At 39.9% G+C, this 26,925-nt stretch overlaps 3 protein-coding genes across 12 annotated transcripts; 2 read left to right on the top strand and 1 right to left on the bottom strand.

Annotated features, from left to right (window-relative positions):
• The first annotated feature begins 1,564 nt into the window (after positions 1 to 1,564).
• On the top strand, positions 1,565 to 11,966 carry fam20a (FAM20A golgi associated secretory pathway pseudokinase). Of its 2 annotated transcripts, XM_027005055.3 has the most exons (12): positions 1,565 to 2,020; positions 2,144 to 2,392; positions 4,774 to 4,967; positions 5,171 to 5,221; positions 6,380 to 6,458; positions 6,544 to 6,636; positions 7,720 to 7,835; positions 8,086 to 8,266; positions 8,611 to 8,720; positions 8,850 to 8,931; positions 9,191 to 9,250; positions 9,762 to 11,966. In XM_027005055.3, exons 1-12 carry the CDS (start codon positions 1,968 to 1,970, stop codon positions 10,054 to 10,056), a joined length of 1,563 nt encoding a protein of 520 aa, XP_026860856.3. In that variant the 5' UTR covers positions 1,565 to 1,967; the 3' UTR covers positions 10,057 to 11,966. The 2 variants fall into 2 exon arrangements, with proteins under 2 accessions (XP_026860856.3, XP_026860855.3); XM_027005054.3 differs by having other exon boundaries at positions 1,567 to 2,392.
• prkar1ab (protein kinase, cAMP-dependent, regulatory, type I, alpha (tissue specific extinguisher 1) b) lies at positions 11,919 to 17,781 on the bottom strand. 2 transcript variants are annotated; one of them, XM_027005056.3, is made up of 11 exons: positions 17,649 to 17,781; positions 16,323 to 16,529; positions 15,999 to 16,166; positions 15,790 to 15,881; positions 15,646 to 15,707; positions 15,496 to 15,542; positions 15,134 to 15,292; positions 14,952 to 15,012; positions 14,358 to 14,479; positions 14,195 to 14,276; positions 11,919 to 13,915 (listed from the first exon to the last, which is right to left on the bottom strand). In XM_027005056.3, exons 2-11 carry the CDS (start codon positions 16,497 to 16,499, stop codon positions 13,743 to 13,745), a joined length of 1,143 nt encoding a protein of 380 aa, XP_026860857.1. In that variant the 5' UTR covers positions 16,500 to 16,529; positions 17,649 to 17,781; the 3' UTR covers positions 11,919 to 13,742. The 2 variants fall into 2 exon arrangements, with proteins under 2 accessions (XP_026860857.1, XP_026860858.1); XM_027005057.3 differs by having other exon boundaries at positions 16,323 to 16,566; positions 17,649 to 17,776.
• A 1,326-nt stretch (positions 17,782 to 19,107) lies between these two features.
• zdhhc16b (zDHHC palmitoyltransferase 16b) lies at positions 19,108 to 26,891 on the top strand. 8 transcript variants are annotated; one of them, XM_081697592.1, is made up of 10 exons: positions 19,108 to 19,357; positions 21,693 to 21,941; positions 22,209 to 22,403; positions 22,572 to 22,660; positions 22,814 to 22,842; positions 22,963 to 23,096; positions 24,435 to 24,520; positions 24,654 to 24,715; positions 25,510 to 25,580; positions 25,978 to 26,891. In XM_081697592.1, exons 1-9 carry the CDS (start codon positions 19,343 to 19,345, stop codon positions 25,545 to 25,547), a joined length of 897 nt encoding a protein of 298 aa, XP_081553718.1. In that variant the 5' UTR covers positions 19,108 to 19,342; the 3' UTR covers positions 25,548 to 25,580; positions 25,978 to 26,891. The 8 variants fall into 8 exon arrangements, with proteins under 8 accessions (XP_081553718.1, XP_081553717.1, XP_026860841.2 ...); XM_081697591.1 differs by having other exon boundaries at positions 19,109 to 19,357; positions 24,597 to 24,715; XM_027005040.3 differs by having other exon boundaries at positions 19,112 to 19,357; positions 24,654 to 24,720.
• Positions 26,892 to 26,925: the final 34 nt, after the last annotated feature.

The following is a 26,925-nucleotide window of genomic DNA, read 5'->3' on the forward strand; positions in this document are numbered from 1 at the left end:
AGAAAAACAAAAAAACACGAGGTCAGAATCTCGAGGTTGGAATCTCAAGGTTGGCCCAAGCGCTCGTCGGGGAATGTGGAAACTCCCGATCTGGATGGAATGCATTTTATGCAACCCACATTTGGATGTGACTATAGGAGTGGAATGGGAAAGAGCAGAGGTGGTTGGGACCAGAGCACTGAGGGATTGTACAGACCATTAACAACATTAACAGAAGGCATTAGAATCACAGCGTCATACATTTGCATGTAATGCAATTCAAATGCAGGGTAATATTAAGTTAAAATTTCTGTTGTCTTGCACCTGACAAAAACATTACAAATTTGTCTTCAAGGGTGGTTTTACTCGTTGGTGATGGCCAAATATTTTCCAAAGTTTTTAAAGATTTTGGAAAGTTTATTTTCACATCCTCTCCAAGATTCTCCTAAAAGACAACTTTTGACATGGTGTTATGTGCTGGAAAAATTCTTGGAAACTTTAGACTTGCTCTCCGTAAATAATCCAAGAGCACAAACTAAAACAACTGGAGTATGAGGAATCTTGTTGAAGCTTTTGCTGACACTGAAAGAGAGGGGGAAAATGTCTATTTTGTAACTAATCAAAATTTAGAACTGTCAAATAATCTCACCTTTCTACAGTAGATGTCATAGATGACGCAAAAGCCTGACCGCATCATTTCACGAGCAAAAAGTATCTTTCAGAGAAAGTCCCAGACCACCCCACCTCCAGACTACCATATACGCCACACCACCACCACTCTGGTTCCTTTTAATCCCTGGCAAACCGCCAGAAATGAGTTCACAAAATAGTAGTAGTAACAGACAGGGTGTTACTCAAACACCCAATCCCAAGACAAACATCTGGAAACATCAACAACATGAACAGCTACAGCTGCCATGCCATGCTGACAAGAAGGATTTTTTAAAATTATTTCACCCCTGTCATTTTTTTTTTATTTAACCACTGTCACAACTTTTTGTCTGAGATCAACAACACTGAAATAGACTCTAAAATAGCACTGTGTTCATGAAGTTGCATACTGACCTTTCATAGTTGAGGAAAAAGCTGCATTTTGCTGTGGTTAAATATAGTACTTGGGTTGGCGCAGCATTTCGTTTGTTCATCCCTCGGTGCCTTACTGATATTTCTCTCATAAGGACAACACAAATCAATTTTCAATGACACCTGACCTCAAAGTAATTTTATTGGAGCACGTCTCTTCCTTGCACAGACACACACAAACACACACACACACACACACACACACACACACACACACACACACACACACACAGATACACAAGCCCACACACATAGAGAAACAAACAAATTTCAGATGTTCAAAAATATCATGGCAGTAGCAACAGCAGAAACAGCAGAGACTCAGACTGGGAAATGCCTTGTGTATTTCTCATCTGCTCCTCCAACATTCTGTGGCAATGGTGCATTCAAAGTCCACCCTCAAAGCAAAGAGAAACACGGCTGTGTTCCTGTCATTTAGCATGTAAAAACATAAAGTGTGCTGACGCTTGTGTGGGTCCGCCCTCTATCCCTACATCTCTGTCACTCACACTCTACCACTCCGTGACTGTATGTGTGTGTATATTTGGCCAGAGGCTGAGTCTACATGGGAAGTAGGAAGGTGCAGCTGGATTGGTGCCCAGAAGTGAGAGGAGCGCACTGCTTTTCCATGCTCCAGTCAGAACGGAGAGTGGCCCAGAACAGTGGCGAAGGGCTCAGTCTCAGGCAGCCATTGGAGAGAGCAGTGCACACTCACACGTGTGTGCCCACACTACCTCACTCAGCCTGAGCCCAAACCTTGCAAGGGACTGAATTCTGTGGAGCTACACGGAAACGCAGAGCAACACATCCACCCAAGATCCTGGGAGAGGGAGAAGGCCTTCTGAATCCTGGACCACTGAGAGCTTGGAAGATATCAAACGTCTTCCTTCTGTCTTCCAAATGAGATGAACCTGGCACTATGGAGCTCTCCAATCTCTGAGACCATCTCTCCCCAGTGGTGAGTGCGATCAGGACGGCCTGTTCCCCTGCTGACGGCCGGCATGAGAAGGGACCGCTTCCTGCTGGTCGTCACCTTGGCCGCCATCCTGGCAGTAGATGCCTACTTTGTGCTTCTGCCTAGGCTGCGAACATGGTATCACCTGCCCAAGAGTGGTTGTACCTGTCAGGGGGTCGATGGCAGCACAGGGCATGGAGGATGGGTTCGCCAAAGACAACCCAATGCCACCTCTGGACAAGGGTCCAAGCTAGAGAGGCTTCTGAGCCACCCTCTGTACAACATCCGGTTACCAGAGATAGCCCCACACGAGAGGCTGCTGGAGAAAGAGGAACTGTTGGGCTATTATAAGAAGAAAGTGACCCGTTGGGAGAGGTGAGTGTAAACATTCACATTATCTTCATGTGATTAGTTGTTCACCTCAAATGTACTGAAAAATGTGTGGGTGACATACATGAGTAATCAATGAGTGTCAATGTGTGGTCTGAAATACACAGTGCGTGAAGAAAGTGCAATCAAATTCTCTCAACACAAGTATGCCTTACTTACTGCTGTTGTAACATTGAACTAATCTAACAAGTAACATGTTTGATCTAAAGTAGATATGGTGGGATTTGGCTAGTGTTTTATTTTGGGTACAGGCAATATGACTCTACAATACAATAGAACTTTCAAACTTGTACTTTAACATGCATCATTTGCAATATTTTATTTTATTTGCTTGTTTAAGAAATGCTTAATTTGATCACAGTTCTTGACGTAATAGTTGATGGGGAGAAAGATGTTGGCTAGAGGTAAAGCAAGAGAAACCACTCTAATGAGTGAGAGTGCCATGCCGTGCTGCTGTTCACAGTGCTGCCAGACTGAGGCTAGTGGTTAGAATTGCACATATTTGAACACTCTGGATTAGGACACGTGGATCTTGTCTGTGCCTCAGGACTGCTCAGAGTACAGGGTCACTGACATACACAAAGAGGCTGACTCATTCTATCACCAACAAAAGTTAAATGCACAAACATGCACGCACACTCGCACGCACGCATACACACGCGCACACGCGCATACACACAGCATTTAAAAAAGCCTTAAGTGTATTTGCCCATATGCTTTTGAAGAGTTAAAATCAACATTAATATTAATGACCTTCATGACCTAATAAGATCTGCAGTTGCTTCACAGAGTTCCTAACATCGATATTAACATTTATAGTTCTTATCAGTATGAGAACAGGGGCAGCATTTTTCTATCTGGTTCTCAGTGTACAAAATTGTAGGACATTATATTTGTAGCTTCTTCAGTTCCCCTCTGGCCATAATCTAGATGGAAACACCATGGTTCCTGGAACCTGAGACACCTCACAAAACCTTCAACACCAGTAAAGACAGAATGCATTTTTAAATAATGGTGCAATATGTATTAGTTGCAATTGCATCTTATTACAAAGCAATACTGCCAACACACCAAATCAACATGCAATTTCATGTGAATATATTCAAAACATGAAATGCTAAATATTATCACCTTAATAGTAAAAATTACAATACATTGTTCACAACTGAATGAAAATAGTACAGTACAGCAAAAACTGAAATGGCCCCTACAAGACCAGTGTACAAATTATAAGGTTGAGTCATCTGTGCCCACCACGGAATACTATAATTCAGGTTGTGTGTGTAATCTCTCTAGCCTGTGGTTTTGGGCTTTACTGATTACTCGGCATCACTGATTGGGGAAAATGTGGAAGGCTCAGAGCACTGTTTATTTATGGTTCTATCCACTGTTTGGTCAGAAAATCAACATGGCCTTCCAAGCTAGATCATCCACCACATTGTAGCCCAATCCACAACAAATACTGCTAAAAGGGGGCAGCTTGATAAGGAAGTGACAAGAGGGTTTGGGGTTTAAGGCTGAGGTTTTGTGCATAGGTGTATGTGTGGGTGAGAAAAGTGTCTCTGTGAGGATTTATCATTTCCACACCATTTTTGGAAATATCACATTGACAGCTTTCAAGGCAGGCCAGCAAATATTTGCAGCCAGGAGGATCAATATTTGAGGTGATGGTGCAATATCTGTGAGGAAAAAACTTATTCTACGATATATTCTTTAGATAGGAAAACACCAAAGCACAAACCTTTACATAACATCAAATATCTTCAAGAGCAAAACAATACATGAAAGAAGAAAAGTACCAAGATCAAGCAACTGTCATTTGCAAGAAAACATTTTAGATGCCTATCTTACAACATTTGGTGAATAAACTATATAATGTCAAACATTGATATTGTTAAAAACGATAACAGTTACTGTTAAAACAAGTATTAAAAAGATAATAAAAGCAAATAATAAAATATTTTAAAAATGAAATAAAATGCCCCTAGGCTTTAGAATAGGAGTTTGTCTTTTTTAACACTTTAGTCTCAAGACACCTGGTACTAAGAATATTCTAACTCTCCTGCCTGTGGAGACTTGATTAGTTTGGAATAACAGACAACCAATGTGGCTCACAGCTCCCACAGAAGTTGTCATTTTAGTGTCATCTTCACTGATTCCTATCAAAAGCTATCAAAAATGTATTTAAAAACTGGTGGTCAAAATCTAATCCTTTTAGTTACTCTGAAAACTCCCTGGTGAGCCATACACCAACCTCACCTGGCTCTGTGTGCTATAGAAGGACAAATCATCACAACAACTGCATCTTTAAATAAGCACAGAAAGGTTTGCATTGGACATCAGAAACCAAAATCTTTTCTCTCCAGACAGCAGAAGCTGTACGTTGAGGCTGCAGCAGCGTCGAACATCTCGTTGCCTGGGCAGCCTGTGACCTTTGACACGAATGCAAGCTGGCTGAAATTCCATTTGGGGATCAACCGTTACGCGCTATACTCCAGCGATGACCGCAGCACTGATATGTTACTGCAGGACATGCGTAGCGCCTCTGTCATTGGCGCAGGTGATTATATGGAGGTGGAGTAAACGGTTCATGAACCAGTTTGCAATGCATTAATGTAAGTTTAATTACTCAGTACTAAATATTAATGCTGTGAGTAAATATATAAGATGAAGGATAGCATGACTTTAAGCAGCCGATGACAGAAGCGCAAGGTCAGACTTGACAAGCCGTCGTCTGATGATGGATACTTTCGTCTCTTTCAGATTACACTCAAGATGAAAAGGCCTTAAAGGGTGCGTGTGACTGCTCACAGGGTAAGTTTTTGTGTTTACCCATCAGCTCGTTTCGATGCTGTGACTGTAGACTACAGCAGGAAACCTGTCGGTCTCCAAGCCCTCCTCCCCGCCAATATCTCTTACCATTGCTTTCGTTTAATTTGAAAAGTCGTAGCCTGTAGGCTGGCAAAAAAGGCTGTGCTATAGATCAGACTATATTGCTGCTGGCTTTTTATGAGATTATGGCACCGTGCTGTTTTATAAAAGATACTGGCTGGAGCGCAATAACCATAGAGCTAAAAACAAACGCTCCCCGTATCGGTCTGCCGCGAAGGACTATTTAGCGCTGGAACCGTACGGAGTGTAGCTCCACCAGCCCTTTCCCTCAAACCAGACAGGACGCTTAGTATCACATACACTTCCAAGATCAGGAAAAAAAAACAACTAATCTTTGGTGTTTTTCCATCGTTTTTTCTCTCTAAAAGAGGAATCCAAATGTAAAGGATTAACGCCTACTTCTCGTTAACATAAATTATCCTAACTTGTTCATACAGCCTTTTAGCTCTTATTTGCTATTATTTTTGGCTGAGACGTCATATTCCTTTGAGTTCCTTTTAGCTGGAATTGGTGTTATGCTCAAATTTGCGTACTGTTTTGCGGCAATTCATGAGTCACCTGTTTTGAAACATGGCAGCGGATGTGAACTATTAATATAACTGAGTCTCATAGGAGCTAAAGTGAAGGCAACCACGGTGTGGTTTAGAGAGGTTGGAGACAGCTTGCCACAGCCTGCCACAGCCCAGACAGAGGAAAGCGAACACCAACAGTCAAGCACAGGGCATGCAAGCGCCAGTTTAAAAAAAAGAAAAGGGGTAATTAAGCTATTACTGCCAACAGTCTGTATTACGGAGCCCCCACAACGTAATGGAGCAATTTAACCCCAGGAAACGTTTTTAGACTGTATCATCTTTATCGATGCACATTGAGATCCAGGGTACACTATATAAATACTGGTAAATACGCTTACTTCAAAATGTACGCTCAAACACCACTTAGAGTATTAGTAATTGCTTTGGGAAAGAACAAAGCATGCAGTACAACTGATAAAATATGACAGAATGAGAATTACAAGTGCTAACAGTTCTCAAAAGTGACATATAATAAAATGATCAGTAACTCCTATACCGATCCTATCAGTGGTCAAGCCGAGTGGTCATCACCTGAAACTGGCGCTGAAGTTGCAAGACTTTGGAAAGGCAATGTTTAAACCTATGAGGTAAGCCTACGTGAAGCTGTATTAAATATCTGGTGGAATGTGAGTTCATACTTCAAAGCGATAAATGACTGTGCCTTGTTTTCAGACAGGAGCGACACGAAGAGACACCAGAGGACTTCTTTTATTTCGTTGACTTTCAGAGGCACAATGCAGAGATTGCATCCTTTCACCTTGACCGGTTTGCTCTTCATTTCCTAATTCATATTTTGTAATAAAAATGTTGCAAAAGAATTTTGCAAGGTATAACATTTGACTGCACTAAAAGCAAAACACTTTAATGTCTTTCATGCTTTAAAATTTCTGTATCATTTTAACAGAAAATATGCTGATTTTCCCAGTCTTTAAACATTTTAGCACTAAGTATATTTTGACCAAGGCAGTGCGCAGCTAAATCAACAGAAGAAATCAAAGAGCTAAATTTCCAGAATATAGTTGTAAGGTAGATCTTGTTTAGTGCAGAAACTTTAGATGCTGGCTGAGAGTGTCAGTGAGTCCCTAAAATAAGCACTTATTCAAAACAGCCTCCCCTGTAATGAATGTTTTCCCCTGTCACTGTGTAGTATCTGTAGGAGACCCTCCTAAAGGTGTGTGATAAAGTTAGAAACCAGAGCTACACAAATGACAGACCACCCACAGACACTGCAAGAATGATCCCACACAGCAAGAATAATTGTTCTTTAAAGCAATGCAATGAGTAAACACATATCATATTTTCCAAAGCTCTGGGGGACAACACCATTGAAACAGTTCAACATTGTTGAATGTCTTGCGCATGCCAGGACAAAGTGATTTATTATGATTTGCAATACTAAAACCTGTTTCTGGTCAGTCTTCTGTTCCTGAGTTAAACTGTAATGACAATATGTTGAAAGACAAAGCATATAATGTTTAGGGCTTTCATTATGAAAGTAATGGATAAAAAATCACTGGAGGTCTCCATTTCACTACTAGTTAGCTTTCATGTAATACAAGACAAGCTTTTTGTTAGCATTGCATCATTTGAAGAATTGTTACCAAGTTTTCACTTTGCAGTTTTGATCATGCTCTCAGAACTGATCATTCAGTGTGTCACTGCTAGCCTATTTACATCATTCTATAGTACATCTTGCAAGACAGCTGTGAACACTGCAGAACCCCTGGGAAACTCTTAGGTCTTGGAAAATTAGCAACAGGCTCAAGGCAGGAAAAAATTGTTTTCTTTTGCTTGCTTTGTCTTTTGTCACACTCACTTAAAGATCATTCACTGAATCATTCTGCTCAGGGTGCTGGATTTCCGCAGAGTTCCACCTGTGGTTGGGAGACTCATCAACATTTCAAGAGAGATTTTGTACGCCACTCACAATGATGATCTCCGTAGTGTCTTCTTCACCTCTCCAGGTAAGGTCTTTCCAGAATAAGAATGTTAAATTGGCAATTATTTCTGTACAATGTTCCAGTTACACAACACACAAACTCTTTACAAACCCGATTAAGCAGCCACTCGTCTGCTTTACAAATCTTGACAATTGACAGCTACATCTGGTCCACAACAAACAACTTACAAATGGATATGTGTACATTTCTGGAATGTGAGAAACATGATTAGCGCTTCGAAATTTACACATCCTTCACTTTTTTTCCTGGCCAGCGAACAACACGTGCTTCTTTGCCAAGTGTCTGTACGTGTGTAAGACAGAGTATGCAGTGTGTGGGCACCCAGACTTGCTGGAGGGATCCATGTCAGCGTACCTCCCTGGTCTGAGCATTGCTCCTCGCATTTCCATCCCTAGTCCCTGGATCCGCTCCTACACATTCACTGGGAGAGAAGAGTATGCTTAGCTGTCACATATGCTACCAGTCAAAAGTTTGGACATAACTACTCTTTTTATATTTTTGTTGTTTTCTACATTTTAGAAAAAAAGAATGAAGGAATCACAACAATGAAATAACACAGATGTGATTATGTTGTGTCTTAGATTTTAGATTCTTCAAAGTTGACACCCTTTTCTTTGATAGCAGCCTTGCATGCTCTTGGTGTTCTTAACCAGCTTAATGAGTTGAGCTTCATAATATAAATCAACAGAAGCATTTCTTGACAAACCTAGGCAGCTGAGTAACCTTGACAGCTTTCTTAAAGAAGCTGACTTTAAGGCCTGATGTTTCACTATTGCAGGTGGGAAGTTAATCCCTCATACTGTGACACAATCAAGCGACTCTACCCTTACAGCTCTGGGAACAGACTACTCAACATCATTGACATGGCCATATTTGACTTCCTCACAGGTACATGTGTCTTGTAAAACCAATTTACCTGTGGCCAGTTAACTGTTAACAGTTAACAGTGGTCAGCTCATCACAGTCCCATGTAAGTCACTTACATATTCTGTGTTCTATACCACCTTTTTGTTTTAGGGAACATGGACCGACACCACTACGAAATCTTTACTAAGTTTGGTGATGAAGGCTTCCTGCTTCACCTGGACAATGCGAGAGGGTGAGTGTTTCTTATGGTCAGTGGTTCTTATGGTAAATGGTTGGACTTTTGCGAGGGCAGTGGTAGCTCAGTGGTTAAGGTACTTTACTTGTAATTGGAAGGTTGCTGGTTCAAGCCCTGCCATTGTTGGGTCCCTGAACAAGGCCCTTAATCCTCAAGTTGTACTCTGTCATAGTTGTAAGTTGCTTTGGATAAAAGTGTCAGGTAAATGCATCTCCATTTTAAATCTGATGAACTCACACTACTGTGTGTGTTACAGGTTTGGAAGACACTCCCATGATGAGATGTCCATTCTGGCACCGCTGATCCAGTGCTGCATGTAAGGAACTCCTTATGAATAAAGGAAAATTGTTTTATTTCCTAGCCATGATAATTAATAGGTCAGTGATAATCGTGATAATCATGTCAGTCTGTTACAATTGTTATTATGTGTAATCATTTGAATTCAGTTGGTCAAGCATTTGTACAAAAATTATGCTATGACAGTATATGCCATTCAAAAGGCAGATTTTATCATGACAGTGATGTTTAAATGTTTCAAGAGAGTGGGTTAGCCAAAATGCTAACACCGCTAAAACAAATAAAGGCTAGCGACAATTAAGAGGAAAACTCCAGTGTTAAACCTGAAAAAACACATTTTAATCAGTATTTAGGGTAATATGGTTTTAGAACAAACATTTAAAAAGTTTTTTCAACATTTAAACTTTTTTTTTTTTAATCATAAAATGGAATTAATATTAGGTTTAACGTCAGAGTATGCCCTTAGATAGCGACTACTAGCTCGCTTAGTCACTATAGTGTTATTGATCATACTACTAATACTCCCACAGCATCAAGCGTTCCACTTTGCTGAGACTCCGTCTCCTGGCCCGGCCCGAGTACCGCCTCAGCGATGTGATGCGGGACTCACTGGGCCGAGATCCACTCAAGCCCATTCTCACCGAGCCCCACCTACAGGCTCTGGACCGACGGCTGGAACACGTGCTCAGGACAGTGGTGAGGTGCGTGAAGAGGTTGGGCGAAGCGCAGGTGGTGGTCACAGACTTTGTGGAGGCCTCCATGGGAGCCACAGAGAGAGAGTGGGAGAAAACCAGATCACAGACACAGAGGAGAAAAGACGGATGAAGCTGAGACTCTGGAACATTTAGTCATGGCCGCCTGTTCAGCAAATATGTCTAGCTGACAGTAAAATTTGTAGATATATGTAGACTATATATAATGTACTGAAAATCTTCAATCACTTCATACTCATGGGAAATTGACTTTGGATTTTGAAAGCCATGTTTTCAGGAACGTACACAGCCTACTGACAGATGTCTCTGATGTTTCTGACAAGTCAAAGAGTGACTCGATATTTGCGTTTTATTAGCCTCCACAATCATTTGTGAGCTTCTTTTATAATGTAGCAAAAATATTTCTGTATGATGATCTGCTCTTTTTGGCTCCCTTTCAAACACTTATTAATGGCAGCTGAGCTGTAATTATCTGTAATGATCACACAAATGAATTCATAAGCATGTTGAAGAAAGAAAGCAAGAGGGAGACGATGAGACCAGGTTGATTTCGCCACAGAAAAATGTTTTTAAAAAGTGCTGTTAGAACATCTAAAACAGATAGACTTTATGACTTTCATTCCAGACAGTGCACAAGAGTGTAATCCTTAGCTGTCTCTTCTGGATGTAGCTTGTAGGCTTTCAAGTGGCATTTCGAAACAGTCTGGACGAAATCTTCCTAGGTATCCATTGGCAACGCTGCCTTGCCAAAGCTTTGTTCCAGCTTGTAATATGAAATTTCTTGCAACACAAGTGTTGATGGGAGGTGGTTCTGAAACAAGTTCTAACTTGTCTGCATCATTACTGCTTGTCTCCAGTGACAAACAAATATGCCATATATTTTTAGTCCATGAAAGTGGAGCATTTAACTGGCAGCAAGTGTTTAGGACATCCTGGGGTTAATCAAAAAATTATTATTATATAATTTGTTTTGTGCAAAGTTTCCCTCAATTTTATGCTTGTGAAAGAGGGTATTGCACTTGCCAACCTTTCTATTGCACTGAAATGTCAAGAAATCAAAATTCAAACCCCTGATGTCAAAATACTAATCAAAATGTCCAAGACCAAAGCACCCATCAAAAACGGTGTGGCCTGTATTATCTTATCAGGAAGAACTGTGAAAAGCTGTGTTATTATCTTGTGCTATTATCATGACCAGCTATGAACATATGGAGTTGTAAACGTTCCTCACAAATGAAGTGTAATACATTGGAGTGAAGTCAGTAGGGCCATTTCTAACTGACATTAACATTTCAATTTTATGGCAATTTTTCACTGTATGTCTTTAAATGAGCCTCTCCCCATCCATGGTCCTGTGCTGCACTGTTCTGATCCTAACAAATCTGACTCAAAGGACTAGCCAGTGTTTCCTCATCCAGCCCACAAGGATCCCCAAGTGGTGCTCATTTTTGTTGTTTCCCAACTCCTATTATTTTACATAGCTCAGACGTTTTGAGAGCTAGAACAAAAATGTGGACCATCCATAGGTCCCAGAAGATGAGATTGGAACCCCAGACAGCGTGTTTGCACAAACACAATAAACCGGCTTGGATAAATACTGTTCAAGGAAACATATGATGCCAAAACTGGCCCTCATATGTTAATTGTGATGCCAAAACATAGTGTATGACGATTCCTAAGTGGAATCAACATTTATGGGCAGTTTTCTTTTTGCTGGGGTCTCTTGTAAGTAAACTAAATTTTGGCACGATCACATGTGACTTATAGCTTGGCCATTCTAAGTTTTTGTCCTTGGTTTTCGACTGCCCCCTTGTGGTGTGGATACATTACTACGGTGAACACATAAAATGTGTATGTGTTATAGTCATGCAGAGGACAAAACTGGATGTATATGAATTAAGCACTGCATTCAGTGTAGTGAAGATAGAAATGAGTTTGTCTCAACTACTTACATACACAAAAAAACAAATATGGTTAATTAATACCACTTTTTATTGCTTAAACTGCCATTAGAACCTCTATCAAAAAGATTATCATTTGGACAAGACACTGGAAAGCAACAGTTTGGGTAGAAAAAGAAGAGAAAAAAATGGTCCACTGTGAATAGTAGTTGCAGTTCAAATGACTGCAGACCTCACAAAATGAGCTCAAAGCCTGGTCTAGCTAGAGCATGTACTTTTAATAACTAAAGCAAAGGCAAGCTATATTAATATTTGTTCATACAGACATGTTCATATGACCACTCTTCAAGCCATTCATTTATACAGACATACAATGCCATAAAATATAACGATGACTGTGAGTGATAAACTCAGGGATAACGTTTTGGGGGCATAAATGTTGTTAATAAATATTTAAAATCAAGCCAGAAAGAATGTGATATAGGACAGAAAAGAATATGAACACATTTATCTCACAGTTGTCTCAGAATGGAGTCCTTTCTGTCGCAACAGAAGTAACCGGATATGGTTGTAGTTGAAACTCCTTGATATGCATACACATGAAATAAAATAGACAATATTGAAAAAATCTTTGTAGCACAACATAGTATGGAGCCAGTGTGGGTTTTGGGTTCAGCATTTCAACACTGAATGTCAAAAACCGTGGACACTTCAACATGTTATGCCACCAATGTCCTTTTCCTGAATATATTTTATTTTCTCTAAATTTCAAGTGCAACAAACCTGTGCAAAACATATTTCACACAAAGTAACAACTGCATGAAGAGCAGAAAATGGTGTGCATGCATCCCGTAATGCTTATGGCACCAAGCTTCTAAAATAGATCTGAAACCAAAGTTGAATGATTAAAAATCATGGTGGGGAACAACTTAATGAGAACATACTGACAGCATTTCTAATACTGGCGCTTAGAAAGCTACACAAATTGTGTCTATGGGTTATATAATCTTGTTCCGCTTAGTTTGATTAAAACTGGTAACATGCTAATTCGAAATGCTTTTGACTGACATTCTGCATTATGACTTTAAAGAAGACCTACTGTACTAGCCTGGATTTTGGCACTGGCTCGGGAACTAAACTAATAGTATGCTCTTTCACACAGATTCAGATAAAACTAAGATACAAGCCAGTCTTATATTCCCAGTGAGTGTCAAATCTGCAATCTAATCAATCTGGAGGATGCATGTAGCTCAAATATGTTGGGACATGCAAATGTGTAAAGCAGCTAGAAAACTACTGAGACAGTATGCTGGAATGGTTGCAAGAAAAAGAAATATACAGCTCCTTCACTTCAGGGGATGCTACATACAATCTATTTCTGAAACCACTTTTACAGGTGTGAATGGAACAGTAAAGTGGGGAGCACATAAGACACATAATGCTTAATAAAGAAGAACTTTATAAGCATGCATACAGTCAGTATATAAGGATGCAGAAGGAGATCTATAACTGCTTCTGCAGATCATATTCTTACAAAACAGCTTAGAAAACTACTTCAATTAAAGTATAGCAAGCCAAAAGAAAACAATGTAAGGGCTTTCTTGAAAATAACTTTTAAAAAATATAATCTCACTCCTCCCTTCTTATCGCCTGTCTACAATAGTTTAAAATAAGTCTAAAGTAAATTCCAAAGTTTGATTGTCTGACCCTTCACTGGTGTGTCGAAGGGAGTACTGATGACGTTAGATTTGACATGCATGCACACTGCTGTAGGGAAGGTTGAGTGTAGATGGTGAGAAATTATGCAAAAAAAAGGTAGAAAGATAGAAATAAAAGCCAATTGCATGTGTGGACCTTACTGTTGAAACAAGATTGAGTGAGTGTGAGTGTGCAGACTTCAGACAGACAGGGACACGAAGCTGTTGTACTGCTGGATGTTGCGTTTGAGGATGTCGGAGCAGGGGCCCAGCACACGCTCGAATCGCGGTCGGTCCAACTTCACGCACTTGAGTGGGCCGCGAGCCACCACGGTTGCGGCACGGGGCCGGTTCATCAACAGTGCAATCTCACCTAGACGAGAGACAACAGGAATGATGGGCTCATCCTTCACTGACCACAGGATTACTGACTCCGCAAGATGTTGAACATCTGGCATAGATAATCATCGCCCTTGTGTGATCATATAGTAAGAACATAAACCGTCATCTATGAAGAACTACAATAACTCCCCATAGCTATGACCGACCATCAAGAACATAAACTATAATCACTGAAGAAATGTAATACATCAAATAAGATGTAAGATCATCATGTTATGGTTTTATAAAGAAGCTACTAGGAAACACTCACCGAAGTAGTCAGATGGTCCTAACCGGCCAACCTCCACAAACTCCTCGTTCTCAGACCTCCGCTGCAACACGGCCGCACAGCCCTGCAAAAACATAAAAGTTCAGAGACATGGATACACTGCAGACAGTGATGGTGGAAACAGGGTTGAGAAATGTGCCAGCACCTCCAGGATAATAAAGAACTCATCCCCAGGCTCTCCTTGCACCACAATCTTCTGGCTGTCCTCAAACTGCACGGGCTCCAGGGCATCGGCCACTGTCAGACGTTCCCACTTGTCCAGGGACTCTGGAAAGCATGCAGGACCCACTTACAACACCTTTAAAGTATAATAGTCCTGCACCAATTTCCTGAAATAACTACATCAGCAAACAAAATAAAACTATATCTTGTAATATCTGCAGCAAAAGTCTAGTATAATAAAAAGTCATTATCTGTTCATGTGGCATAACCCTGTAAGGAAATTATTTCATTCAGATGGAAGTATTTTCACCTAAATAAGTTGGTTAAGAGAACATTTTTTTTAAATTATATTCTGAAAACTACAAAGCAGAAAATTAAAAAATGAAAATCAAAAATAATTGTGTGGACATTGACAAAACTTTATGTAACACACACACACACACACACACACACACACACACACACACAGTGTGGCAAAATTAATATATATTCTCAAAACCCACTTATTTTAGCTTTAAAACACTATCAGTAAAGCTCTCCATCACTAATGACATCTCTACTGTTAAAATACACTTACCTAAAATAGATACTTTGCTTAGGAATTCTTCATACATTTTTCTCTTTCTTAGAGTACTCCCCTAAAACCAAATATAGGCGTTCAGTTTGGGGAAATTATAATTAGCATTTTGTGAGGCATTTATTGAATACCTCCTGCTTGGCCAGTCTATGTGTGATCTATTGCCCAGTACGCTACATTACCATCAGTATTCTTCTGTAGCTGTCTCTGTCGATGCCCCAGAGTTTCACATCCGTCTTGGCCCTGACTGTGGCAGCTCTAGGGGTGCCGTAGATGAGCGCTAATTCACCAAAACTGCCGCCCTCCCCAATGCTGGTCGCCCACTCGCTATTCACATATACCTGCCGAACACAACACAGTAGAGTGATTGGATGGGAGGGAGGGCTACACAGTGATTCGTGTACAGAACTGTGGCAAGAAGAACGTGGAGTGGGCAAGTATGTTCCCAACAAAAATTAAAAGGATTTGAACCTGAATGGCATGTAAGGTGGCATATCCACAGTACTGACAATGCGCTGATCAAATAAACCAAAGTGATGCTTACATCCATTTCGCCCTGGTCGATTACATAGAAGTTATCACCTTCGTCGCCTGGAGAAGCAGGACAAAATGATTAAATAAATGGATTTCATAAGGGATTTAAATTAAAATAGCAAATTAACAAATTCAGACTGACGCCAAATAAAAACTGCACCTTGTTGAATAACAATTTCCCCAGCAATGTAGGTGACTGGGAACATGGCATCAAATATGTCACTGTGAGAAACAGGGAGAAAGAGCTGGTCGGTTAGAAGGTGACTACTCTTACAGAAATTCTAATTAAGAAATGACTACCTACCTTCTCTCATTGTCATCCAGGTGTGAGAAAAGCACATTCTTTTCAATAGCCTTGGCTAGAGCTGCCATGGTTTTGTAGTCTTTAGGAATAACCTTAAAGAGAACAGCATTGTTGTTTTTTTTTTCCTATGTCTGACATGGTGGCTGCTGGACTTTTAACTGTGGACGAGTACGGCACCTAGAAGGGTTTGTGGTATTGAGGGCACAGACCTTTCGGACGTAAGAGGCAGCATCCTCTTCAGTGTAGACCTCCGCACTGATGGCTCCCCTCCTGCGGCGACCCTTCACCACGGGGTTCATGGGAGGAGAGACCTCGTCTTCTCGCGAGTCCGACCGAGAGCTGCCCTTCTGCTGGTTCAGGAGCTGTTTAGCTTCCTCCTGCAGGTGCACAGCAATATTACACAGTATGAAGGGGTTACTTATTATAAAAACAATCATAATGCAGCATGACAAAGACATATTATAGTGCAATTCAAGCAGTATACTGAGGTAGCTGTGCACTGCATTAAAAAGAGATCATCACAACTGTCAGACCTTCTCGAGCCTCTCGAAGTACTCCCGGAGGAAGGCCATCGGTCTGTCAGGCCGCGAGGTGCACAGCTGCACGATACAGTCCTTCAACAGCTGCTGGATGTTGTGTTTCTGCACATAGTGCTCACACTCACGCAGGCTCCTCTCTTCCTCACTGCTGCTTGCGCTGCCCGACGCCATGCTGACCCGCGGCTTCTGACCTTCGGTCCTCTGACTCAGGTGAGGTGAGGAGAGGAGAGGAGGGAGGCTGGTTAGAAATGGGCAGGGTTTACAGACCAGACAGATCTTCATAAGTGTTAAAAAAGAACTGCACTAAAACAGATTTGCTAGACTGAATGTTACTCTCTAAAAACAACCACAATCACGTATAATTTATAAGCTGCACTCTGTCAGGACAGTTCTATGGCAGCTAAGCAAAACATATCTTATGTAGCCTTGTGAAGTACAGTAAACTGTGGTGGTGAAGTTTTTAATGGTTGATGTGAACAGTATGGAAATCCTACAGCAATTGGAAACGTCAAGTCAATGATATCTCAAACAATAAACACTATCATTTTTTTTAATGTATTTTATTTTTCCATTGCCAAAAACAAACAACTTTGGTGTTATCACAGGATCACTAACATAAGCAAGACCACAGTGTGCAACCATGGTTGGTCAACCAGGCAGAAACCACAGAGAGAACAAGTTCAATTTTACTGTATCATTTTCATAAATGAACTAATCACCTTAACTAGTAATCTCTGTTACAATAAACCTTGCTAGTCTGTTCTAATGTTTTAGCTGCTATAAATCAAACAAAACAATTTACTTACAAATTTTCCAATATATGCAGCTACAATTACAAGCCCTTTCCCATACTGAATAACCGATATGGCGTACCTTCACAATAGCCAGTGAATGTTTTACTCGTACAAAAAAAAAAAAAAAAAAAAAAAAATTCAAAAAGACAAACGCAAACTAGAAATACATCTCGCCTAGCTAGGGAGCTGAAGCAAAGTCTGGAATGGCGGACGGATAGCTGAAATGATTCCAGGGTTTGACAACAAACGAAAGCATTAAAACGCCACGTTCTACATTTGGGAAAACACAGATACATGAAAACAACGCGTACATTACTTATTTTCTGTTTTTATGGATATAACATTAATGTCATTTACAAATTTTACGGCCGCAGATCGGACGCCATCTTTATTTGTATCATAACAAATGACAAGTTAGCTAACGCTGGCAAGCTAGCTATATTTACAGAATGGTCGCTAAACGTCAGCTTATCATCAAACTGCAACACTGAACATGTGTGATAAGTAAGGTAACATAAAATCTTACCAAACGTCCTGAATCCTTTTTATTTTACCTAGCGTGTTTTAGATAGAACAGTAAGACAGCTTTTTTTTTCGTCTCCTCAAACCTTGGACGCCTGCTACACCGGAAACGGTCAGACCAATCACAAATTGCCATTGACGTCAATTCTCCCCGTTCTGACACGGAAGCTGTAACCATTGGCAACCTTAAAGGGGACATTACAGCTGTATCGTTTGATAAATTATCTGTTTATTCTTTTTCCCATTTTTCTTAGTTTCTCAAACAAATACTGTCGCTGGACGCTAACACACACACACACACACACACACACAAAAAAAAAAAAAAAAATTATATATATATATATATATATATATATATATATATATATATATATATATACACACACACATACACACACACACACACACACACACACACACACACACACACACACACACACACATACATACTATATAGGTAACATATAATACTATATAATATCATATAAATACCACATCTGCAATAAACAATGCACTGAATCAATATCTATATCTCTAATATACATCCGCTAATGCTTTCATTAGTACAAGACTAAAATAACCTTTATTGTACATCTTTGGTTTGAAATTACTAGTACTTTCGAGGGAAATGTTCTTACTCACATCATAGCCTATCTATTACAAATGCTTTTAAACATTCTGAATAATACATAATTCATAGGTTATTAAATGCTAATACAGGCTATTTAGTATCAAAACTACTTAATATGTGTCTTAAAAACAACGACATACATTGAAACATAGCCTATTTAGTGTTATAGTCTGCCAATTTTGTTTTAGTTTAAAACTGCGGACAGTAATTTAAACATTTGGGAAATGTGCTGTCTTGCAGAATAGCAGTGTTTCAGGTTTATCGCAGTGTTTCATCACAGAATTTTTGTTTCATCACTGTGTTTCAGATTCAGTGTTTCAGGTTCATCACAGTGTTTCAGGTTCATCGCTTCAGTAAATGTCCGGGGCTTTGAAAAAGGTGAAAGGTTTCAGGAAACACAACATTAGTGTTTCGGGATTTAAATAACTGATGAAAAAAAAAACCAAACAAGCAACAAAAAGGCCTGTATGTCTGCAGATTTTTGATCGTTTATTTAGAATTTATGCCAAGTCTTATTTTTTGCTATAGACTCTGATACGTCAAACCTATTTATAATATACATGTATTTGCTATGTTGCAGCAGAAGGAATTTAGAAATTGTTGTACAAATAAGCATCCTAAGCAACTAAAAAATCAATATGTCTGTGGAAATACGCAAAATAAACATGCACAGGCCTACGATTAACCATTCGGCTAAAGTCCTACGCTGCAGAATTCAAATGACGATCCAAACTGGTCTCTGTAGCTTTTTATAAATATACTGAAATTCATCATATTTTGCCCTTTTTCTTTTTAAAATTCTTATACTAAAATAAGATCCTGTTCCCGGTTATTTTTTTCACAGCGTCTAGATTTAAATATAATCTCTTAGGCTGGGACACCAACTTGACACTAAAGAACTATCTGCTAGCGACTGATCGCCTTCTGTCAGCACACTGCCGCTCATACGCTCTGCGCCTGCGCAAAGGAAAACCTCTCAAACGAAAACCGCTGCTTCCAGAAGACTTCTTTAAATGTGTTTACTGAGTATTGAGTGACTCCCACCTCCTCTTGAGCTCCTTCGTTCCATGAAATTGCACACGGTACTGTAATGACAAATGTTCCACATGTTCTATAAATAGGTAGTACAACAAAATTACTTTTCGTGTAGCAAAATATAACGTAAGACTACACAGCCTCCGGTGGTCAAGCCACGACGCGAAAAAACAAAAAACATTATGCATATATATCGTTTGCAGTATATGATCTCGTCAAAGATAATATCTATATTGAGTCATATCTTTATTGAGATCATATCTATTTTGAGTCAAAAATAGCCAAAACTTTTCCTCACGGCCGACCGCCGACCCCAATCAAACGTGCACAATCGGCCACAACCGCGCTGACGAGGACCAACTAGAGCCAACAGTGCGAAACACACCGCACTGATCACGACGGTCGGTCACCGACGCCGACGGCCGACAGTAGGGTCCGTGTCCCCTGGCATGAGCGAATCAGACTTTTATTTTGAAAGCTATTGGAACGTTTGGGGTCACAAATTAAAAATCAGTCGATGCGCGAGACTGCCATCAAAGCCGTCAACTGATAGATGAAAGAACAGTGGGGTAACGGTATACCGCTTTATCAGCAACACGTTCTTATATTTTAAACAGTACTGGTAAGAAACCGAGCGAGCCCGTTACCGAATAGTAATTTCACGTCAAGTCCCGCCGTTAAATTATTTTTGTAGGTCTCGGGTTAGCCGGTATCAGCCCATTATCTACGGAGTCCGACAATGAAGCAGTTAATCTTGCTAACCTAGTTAGTTAACCTAGGTAGCTGGAAGTCGTGACAAGCTACCACCACATAGCCATTAATGCTATATGTACGCTAATAAGACGCAGTCGTATCTGTCCCATATAGCGGTTCATAAGTGTTACCCTTTAGTTAGCAAGCTAACTAACTAGCGAACTGAATTCGCAAGGCACGCTGGCAATTCGGTTAGCTGTTCTAGGTTAAGCTAAGTGTTTGAGCTATTTATCTACTCTCCAGTTAGTCCTTTTAATTATTTGATGCATCTTAAACGAGCCAGTAGGTAAGACGTTAGCGTTAATCAGTTGGTAGCTAATATGGTAGCTACCGGTCAAATAGTTCAGTTAATTTACCTTGCACATCTGATAGCCGTGACCTGACATTGTTCACGTTTGAATTGTCAGAGTGGAAAGTTTCTTCTTTTTACCAAGAGTGAAAGTGAAGATGGATCTCAGAAACAATACCCAGTACAGTGTTACACAGTATGTCAGTCATAACCATGACAGTGGAACCAGGGCAGGTTAGGGTTTCCATGCACTTCCAGTGCAGACAGGTGAATCGAGGTCAGTAGTAGCTGCTTCTAGTACTTCTATAGAGACAGTTTCTTACTAAAACTATTTATTTATTTATTTATTTATTTATTTATTTACCCCCTTTTTTGATATCTAGGCAGAATACATGATAATGGCGCTGCATCAGGTATGCAGTTGAAACATCTGCGTTTAATCAGTGGTCTCATGAGTTTACCTAAACAGCATTGGCTTCTCCACTTGTTTGGGAGTCACTTGCGGTTCACCTTCTCCAATTCCGAAATTAGCAGAATGGACGAGGAGGTGCTCCTTGACGCATTTCAAATGGCACGTGGCATTTGGAAGCCTGTTAAAGGTTCATGAGCAGCACCTTTGTAAGATGCAAGCAGGCCTCATTCTTATCATTGAAACCTATGACCTACTCACTTTCACAAAATGATCCTGGGTCAGATTACTCCTTCTTCTACTTAGGAAATTCATTCAGGGCCAAGTTACAGTGGTTTTATGGCTTGACGTACATTGTTTATCATGATAGAAAAGGGAAGCTGTTGCTAAATTATTTAGGCCTGGAGACTTTTTTGCTTGTTTCTGTAGCTATTAGATAACCTTGACCCATTTTATAGTGGGCTGTATCTTGCCACAAATAAAAGGAACTCAGATTTTGTTGATCTGAAAAGGGGAATGCACCAGGACATCCATATAAATGTTAGAATGTTGCAGTATGTGACTACCTAACATGAAAGATTTCTTTCTTGTTTCAGGTGATCTATAAATCTATTTAAAAAAATGAAGAAGACCCATGAAGAAGTTTTAAAACATGAAATAGACAGTGTAACATGGACTATCATTTAAACTACTCCAGCTCATTTACCCTGAGTTGGTATTTACCTTCTTATGTTACATGCTGGAAGGTTATATTCTAGTTCTAATGATTATGCTAACGCTTACAGTGGGTAACAGTTGGGATAATGTGTGTGACTTGAGTAGCCTGAGTGTGCCAGTTGTAGGCTAGACTTGTGTGTGTGATGTGTGTATTGCAGACAATAGCACAGTCTGATGGATCCACACCCTCAGTGCATTTGACTTTGTGTTTCAGGAAGGTGGCATGCATAGCTGGGAGTGGTACGTCTCCAAGGTAATGCGGCTCTCCCTGCGTTGGCTCCGGCTGTGCCCTCACCAGGGAAAGAGCATGCAGCTCAAGAGACTTCAAGATCTTTGGAACTATGGGAAAGTAATCCTTAACTCTCTCTACTTTAATGTCCTCACCAATTGGGACACAGTCCTTGACTCAATGTTTGAACCCATTTACTGGTTGGTGGACAGCCTGACCCGATGGTTTGGAGTGGTGAGTTGCCTGATGTGACTTATCATTTTTATGTTTTTCCTGTAAGGTTCTTGTAGTTGTTGCAGTTGTTTTGTAGCCCAACAGAAGTTGTTAAGATGATTGTGTAATGTGAAATGCTGGTCACCAGCTGTTGGACTAAAAAAAAAACATACCAAAAAAATTACTACAAAATGGAAGAGCATATATTTGGGTAACATTAAAACACTCATCATTGCTGTTCTAACATGCTAATACTCTAATGCTTCATTCTTTTTTAATGTTTGGAAGGTGTTTGTGAGCCTGGTCATTGCTCTTACCAGCTCCATAGTTGTGATCGTCTACCTCTGCGTACTACCGTTGATCATAGACACATACCCCACACACTGGGTCATCTGGCATCTCTGCTATGGCCACTGGAACCTTGTGATGGTTGTATTTCACTACTACAAGGCCATCACCACCTCTGCTGGACATCCTCCCCAGGTGCCTTCTGCTTACTTTAGTCGCTATGGGAATTTCCAATTGACACACACACACACACACATACATATATATATATATATATATATATAAAACTAGATGCATTATCAGTTGTTTTAACAGCAGCCACTGTTTTTTTTTGTTTTTGTTTTTTTTTTTCTTTCATTGTAGGAGAAAAGTGATATTCCAACAGTGACAATTTGTAAGAAGTGTATCGTTCCCAAACCAGCTAGGACACACCACTGCAGTGTCTGTGACAAGTAGGTTCTCCAAACACCATTGCAGCACTTCAAGCAGAATGTGTTGAATTAGTTCCTTGAGGTTACTTGTAATAAGGGTGCAGTAGCGTTTATGGCCACGGTGTGCAAAATACTCTAGATTTAACATCTCACATATAATTTGTTTCCTTACAGGTGTGTTTTGAAAATGGACCATCACTGTCGTATCCCTTTACTCTTTGTTGCTAAATACAATAAAGCTCTTACTTTGTAACTTTTCTCCTACCAATTATGTTTACAAAATGTCCTGTTGTCATTTTGCCCTTAACTGCTCTGTCCTGCAGCCTGGTTGAATAACTGTGTGGGTCACTTCAACCATCGCTACTTCTTCTCCTTCTGTCTTTACATGACTGTCGGCTGCATCTACTGTAGCATCAGTGCCAGGGACATGTTCATGGATGCCTACAGTGCCATTGAGGTAAAGGCTGAAAACCATAGCAAAACCAGGAAAACTGCTGATGGGATACAAAAGGGGGAACATTTTTCGAGCCGAGTTGTATTTTTAGAGCTGATGTACTTCCTGCACTCTTACACTGCGAGCTTAGACTGAAGACTTAGACTTAGCTTAGACTGAAGAGCTTGATAATTACCTAAAGGGCTGAGTCAGGTGTGAGCAGGGAAAATGAAACTTTAGGTTGTGGGGTGGACTGTAAGGCACGTTATTTGGGCGTCACTGGTACACACAGCTACTGATGCACACAGTGGGTGTGAGGAGATTGGAGGGTGTTTTTCTCCACTGGAGAACTTTCTGTGATTTTTAAAAAATGTTTTTCCCCTCTTACTGACAGTAGAGGAAAATATGTAAATGCGTCAGTGTCACATCTCCCCTCACCTGTGGTGAGAAGCCTTATGTACAGTGCAAAGCATGCTCACATTGTGATCTTATTAAAGAACCAGAAGGCAGCAGGGCATGCTGGTGGGCAAGGCATGAGCCTCTGAAACACAAGCTGTGTCTTTATAAATCAGTTGTGGACTGTGCAAGTCTGTACTTTCCGCAGCTTCAGTTTTCAGATTTTTCATATTCTGTTTGTTTCTAAGAGAAACATAAGAGGAGCAATGTGACCAGGTTCTCCCCACAGTCATACAACTATATGGATGTGCACATGCAGGGAGAAGAGTGTGTTTGGGGAAGGGCTCCTCTATAGCCTCATGCCCCCTGGATATACTACAGGGCAGGTAGTGCAGAGAGGCTGCAGGCACTCACTAGACACACTGAATCACTATGTTCTCTTATCTTCACAAGCCTGTTACCTTGCCTAGCTGGGTGTCAGCTGTCTAAACTAATTGATAGATTGACCCCAAGTGGTATGGCTTATGACTGTGAAGAAATTACAGGTAGTGAAGGTCAGAGGTTCACTTTCTATTTCAAGACATACTGTACTCGGCCCACAGACCGATGAACTTGCTACAATGCCCTTGGATTGTGTTATTCCATGTAGATTTAGAAAAGCAGTGCTGGGCTGAGGAACTGGTGCATTAGTGTTGCATTTTGTCTGAGTTACTAGACTATTAGAGTAAATGATAATGACCTGGGTAACCCTTCAGTTAATATCTTTGATTTGGGTGGTAGATTTAATCCTGTGATGTCAGATGAAACATATTCCCTAGCTGTATTGTTCAATTCCTTGCAAATGCCTCTTCAAAATGAGTTTTGTCAACAGCAGGTGCCTGAGAACATTTAAAATTTTGCCATCTAATGTACAGCGTTTCCTTTTTTTTTTTTTTTTTTTTTTTTTTTTTCCTATTTGCCATTCAGAGCACCTATCAGACACCTCCGCCTCCTTTTACTTATCAGGAGAGACTGTTTCATAAGAGCCTTCTTTACCTGTGGGTGCTAACAAGGTAAAACTTGACATTGCATCTCGTATTTCATAATTGTAAAGCTGAGAGTTTTTAGATGTATTTTTTGTGATTTTAGCTCAGTGGCATTAGCCTTGGGAGGCCTTACAATCTGGCATGCTGTGCTTATCACCAGAGGAGAGACCAGTGTGGAGAGACACATCAACCGTAAAGAGAAAAGACGCCTTCAGGAGAAAGGCAAGGTGAGCTTCCTGCATGTTTAGAAGTAACTACTTTCTAGTAATAAACAGATGATATTCATCACTTTTTCTCAAGGTTCAGTAAACTGTGCTCAACGTCTCTGTAACCAGCAAATAAGTATTTTGAATTAATTCTATAATCAAATTACAGAATATTATACAGTCAGACACTCTATTGGTGATGCGCTTGAAATGTAGGGGGCAGGTTCCCTTTAGAATTGATATAAATAAATGCAGATGGACGGTTTTGTATTTAACTATGTTACCATAGCAAGTTTTGGCAGATTTGTTAACTAGATAAGTTGTGTTGCTGTTGTACCAGGTAACCACTAAGACAGTTTATTTGATCAATATGTAGGAAAGAAAAACATTCATTTGTGGTACAAATAATTAATTATTAGGTCTAGTCAAGTGTCTGTTAAATTTTATTATAAAGCTTAGACAGTCTGCTACTATACCTATAGATCTTTTGAACTTTGTCCAGGCTAAAGGAGTTCACCTTCAGTCCCATAGCCTCCATCCAAACCTATCTGCAAATCCCCTCCCTCCTAAGTAGTGCACGCTTAGCACTTAGCCTACCCTTCTGCTGATGGATGCACTTGCATACTAATTTGCTATCTATGACAACCACCTCCTTGTGGAGAAGTGTCCTGATTGGTTAGTACAATTGAACCATTGCAAATGTTTTTAGTTGTTACAGTACTGCACTCAGGAGTCTTTTCTCTTTTCCTGGAATTCAGTTAAAAATATTGTATTACCTAGAAAATTATTTTAAAAGGCCTCTCTTTATAGGCATTCCGGAATCCATATCACTATGGAAGAATAAATAATTGGAAAATACTGTTTGGTGTAGAGAAGACAAGGTAAGAATTTTACTTCATTTCACCTCTTTACCTCCTAACAATAAGAGCTTATATCAGTACATTAAGTTCAAAGCCATTCAGAGGATTTATTTTAATTAAATTAAAATGTATTTCATTTTTATAAGCTACTACCCACATTTTGGCTTATGGAATAATAGTCTTAAACCTAAAAAAACCCCAGCTTTTTATCCAGCATTCAGTAATTTCTAACAGCATTAGTAGAAATATTGCTGGTTTGTTCATTAGGGATTTGGACCCAAACATGTGGGGGGGGGGGGGGGGGAGCACTATATAAATAAATACATTTGACTTTGACTTTAGAAGATGCATTTAAATGCAACTTTTAAGGCCTAAATCTTTTTTTTTTTTTTTTTTTTCTTTTTTTCCTTTCCCCAAGTCACTGGCTAACACGGGTATTACTACCCTCTAGCCATCCCCCCTGTGGAGATGGACTAACGTGGGACTGCCCTCCTCACCGAAAGACCATGGCTATATGAAGTTTGTCAACCAGTATGGACCCACATTTCATATTATCATCTCAAACGCAAAGGCTCTCACATGAAGTCCAGGTAGTGGAGGCAGATTGTGCACAGTCCGTAGTAGATTGTGTAAACCTCTGGCCCTGTCTGGTTTGATCATGTAGAGAACCTGTTGTTTTAATTGTTGTGAATGTAAGCTAATGTGTGCTGAGTTCTGAAGTTGCAGATGGTGCCAAAGAACTACTGTGAAATAATTTTAACTTTTTATTCAGATAGTTCAAGATGATTCAGTGGTTTTAACACTGATAGTTGGTGTGGGTTGGCTAGAATTTTGTTATTCATGAAACTGTTCATACACCCTGCATTTTACAGGGAATCTGAATGTTCACCAATTTTTGCACTTCATTGAAAGGACATGACTAGAGAAGAGCAATTTGCAAAATTAGCATCACTGTTAAGTTACTTTTTATTACTCTTTATTATCATGTACTTTTCTTTAGCTCATTAGCACATTGAAAATACCAATTGTGGTATATAATATACATTTTGAAATAAGTATATTTAAAAAATGAAGTAATCAGGAACTAAGGCACAAATGTCCAATGTTACTGATAAGGTCCCATTCATTAATGATTTCTTCAGTTGAATTTTTGGCTGGAAACAGCTAATGGCATCCACAAGCTGGGTGTTCTCTGAGTGACCAAGGTATCATGACTTCGTTAGAAGCTGTACTGCAAACCATGGAGCCATGGTTGCCATGACAGTAAAAGAAAAAGAAGCTATGCTATTTATAACTGCATATTTGTACCTTTTGCTTTTTTTTTTTTTTTTTTATATACAATAAATGTTTTGATTAAATTTGGCTT

This window comes from Electrophorus electricus, chromosome 15 (genome assembly GCF_041902795.1).
Source record: "Electrophorus electricus isolate QZ-2024a chromosome 15, ASM4190279v1, whole genome shotgun sequence".
NCBI lineage: Eukaryota > Metazoa > Chordata > Actinopteri > Gymnotiformes > Gymnotidae > Electrophorus > Electrophorus electricus.

Bases quoted from the DNA above. Each gene is read 5' to 3' on its own strand.
- fam20a (XM_027005054.3), top strand. From the start codon at position 2,064: ATGAGAAGGGACCGCTTCCTGCTGGTCGTCACCTTGGCCGCCATCCTG. The intron at 8,932-9,190 runs GTGAGTGTTTCT...TGTGTGTTACAG, and splicing joins CACCTGGACAATGCGAGAGG to GTTTGGAAGACACTCCCATG. The intron at 9,251-9,761 runs GTAAGGAACTCC...ATACTCCCACAG, and splicing joins CCGCTGATCCAGTGCTGCAT to CATCAAGCGTTCCACTTTGC.
- prkar1ab (XM_027005056.3), bottom strand. From the start codon at position 16,499: ATGGCGTCGGGCAGCGCAAGCAGCAGTGAGGAAGAGAGGAGCCTGCGT. The intron at 16,167-16,322 runs GTCTGACAGTTG...GTGCACCTGCAG, and splicing joins ACTTCGAGAGGCTCGAGAAG to GAGGAAGCTAAACAGCTCCT. The intron at 14,480-14,951 runs GTAAGTGTATTT...CATGCTTTCCAG, and splicing joins AAGCAAAGTATCTATTTTAG to AGTCCCTGGACAAGTGGGAA.
- zdhhc16b (XM_027005036.3), top strand. The intron at 23,097-24,434 runs GTAAAGGCTGAA...TTTGCCATTCAG, and splicing joins ATGCCTACAGTGCCATTGAG to AGCACCTATCAGACACCTCC. The intron at 25,581-25,977 runs GTAAGAATTTTA...CCTTTCCCCAAG, and splicing joins TTTGGTGTAGAGAAGACAAG to TCACTGGCTAACACGGGTAT.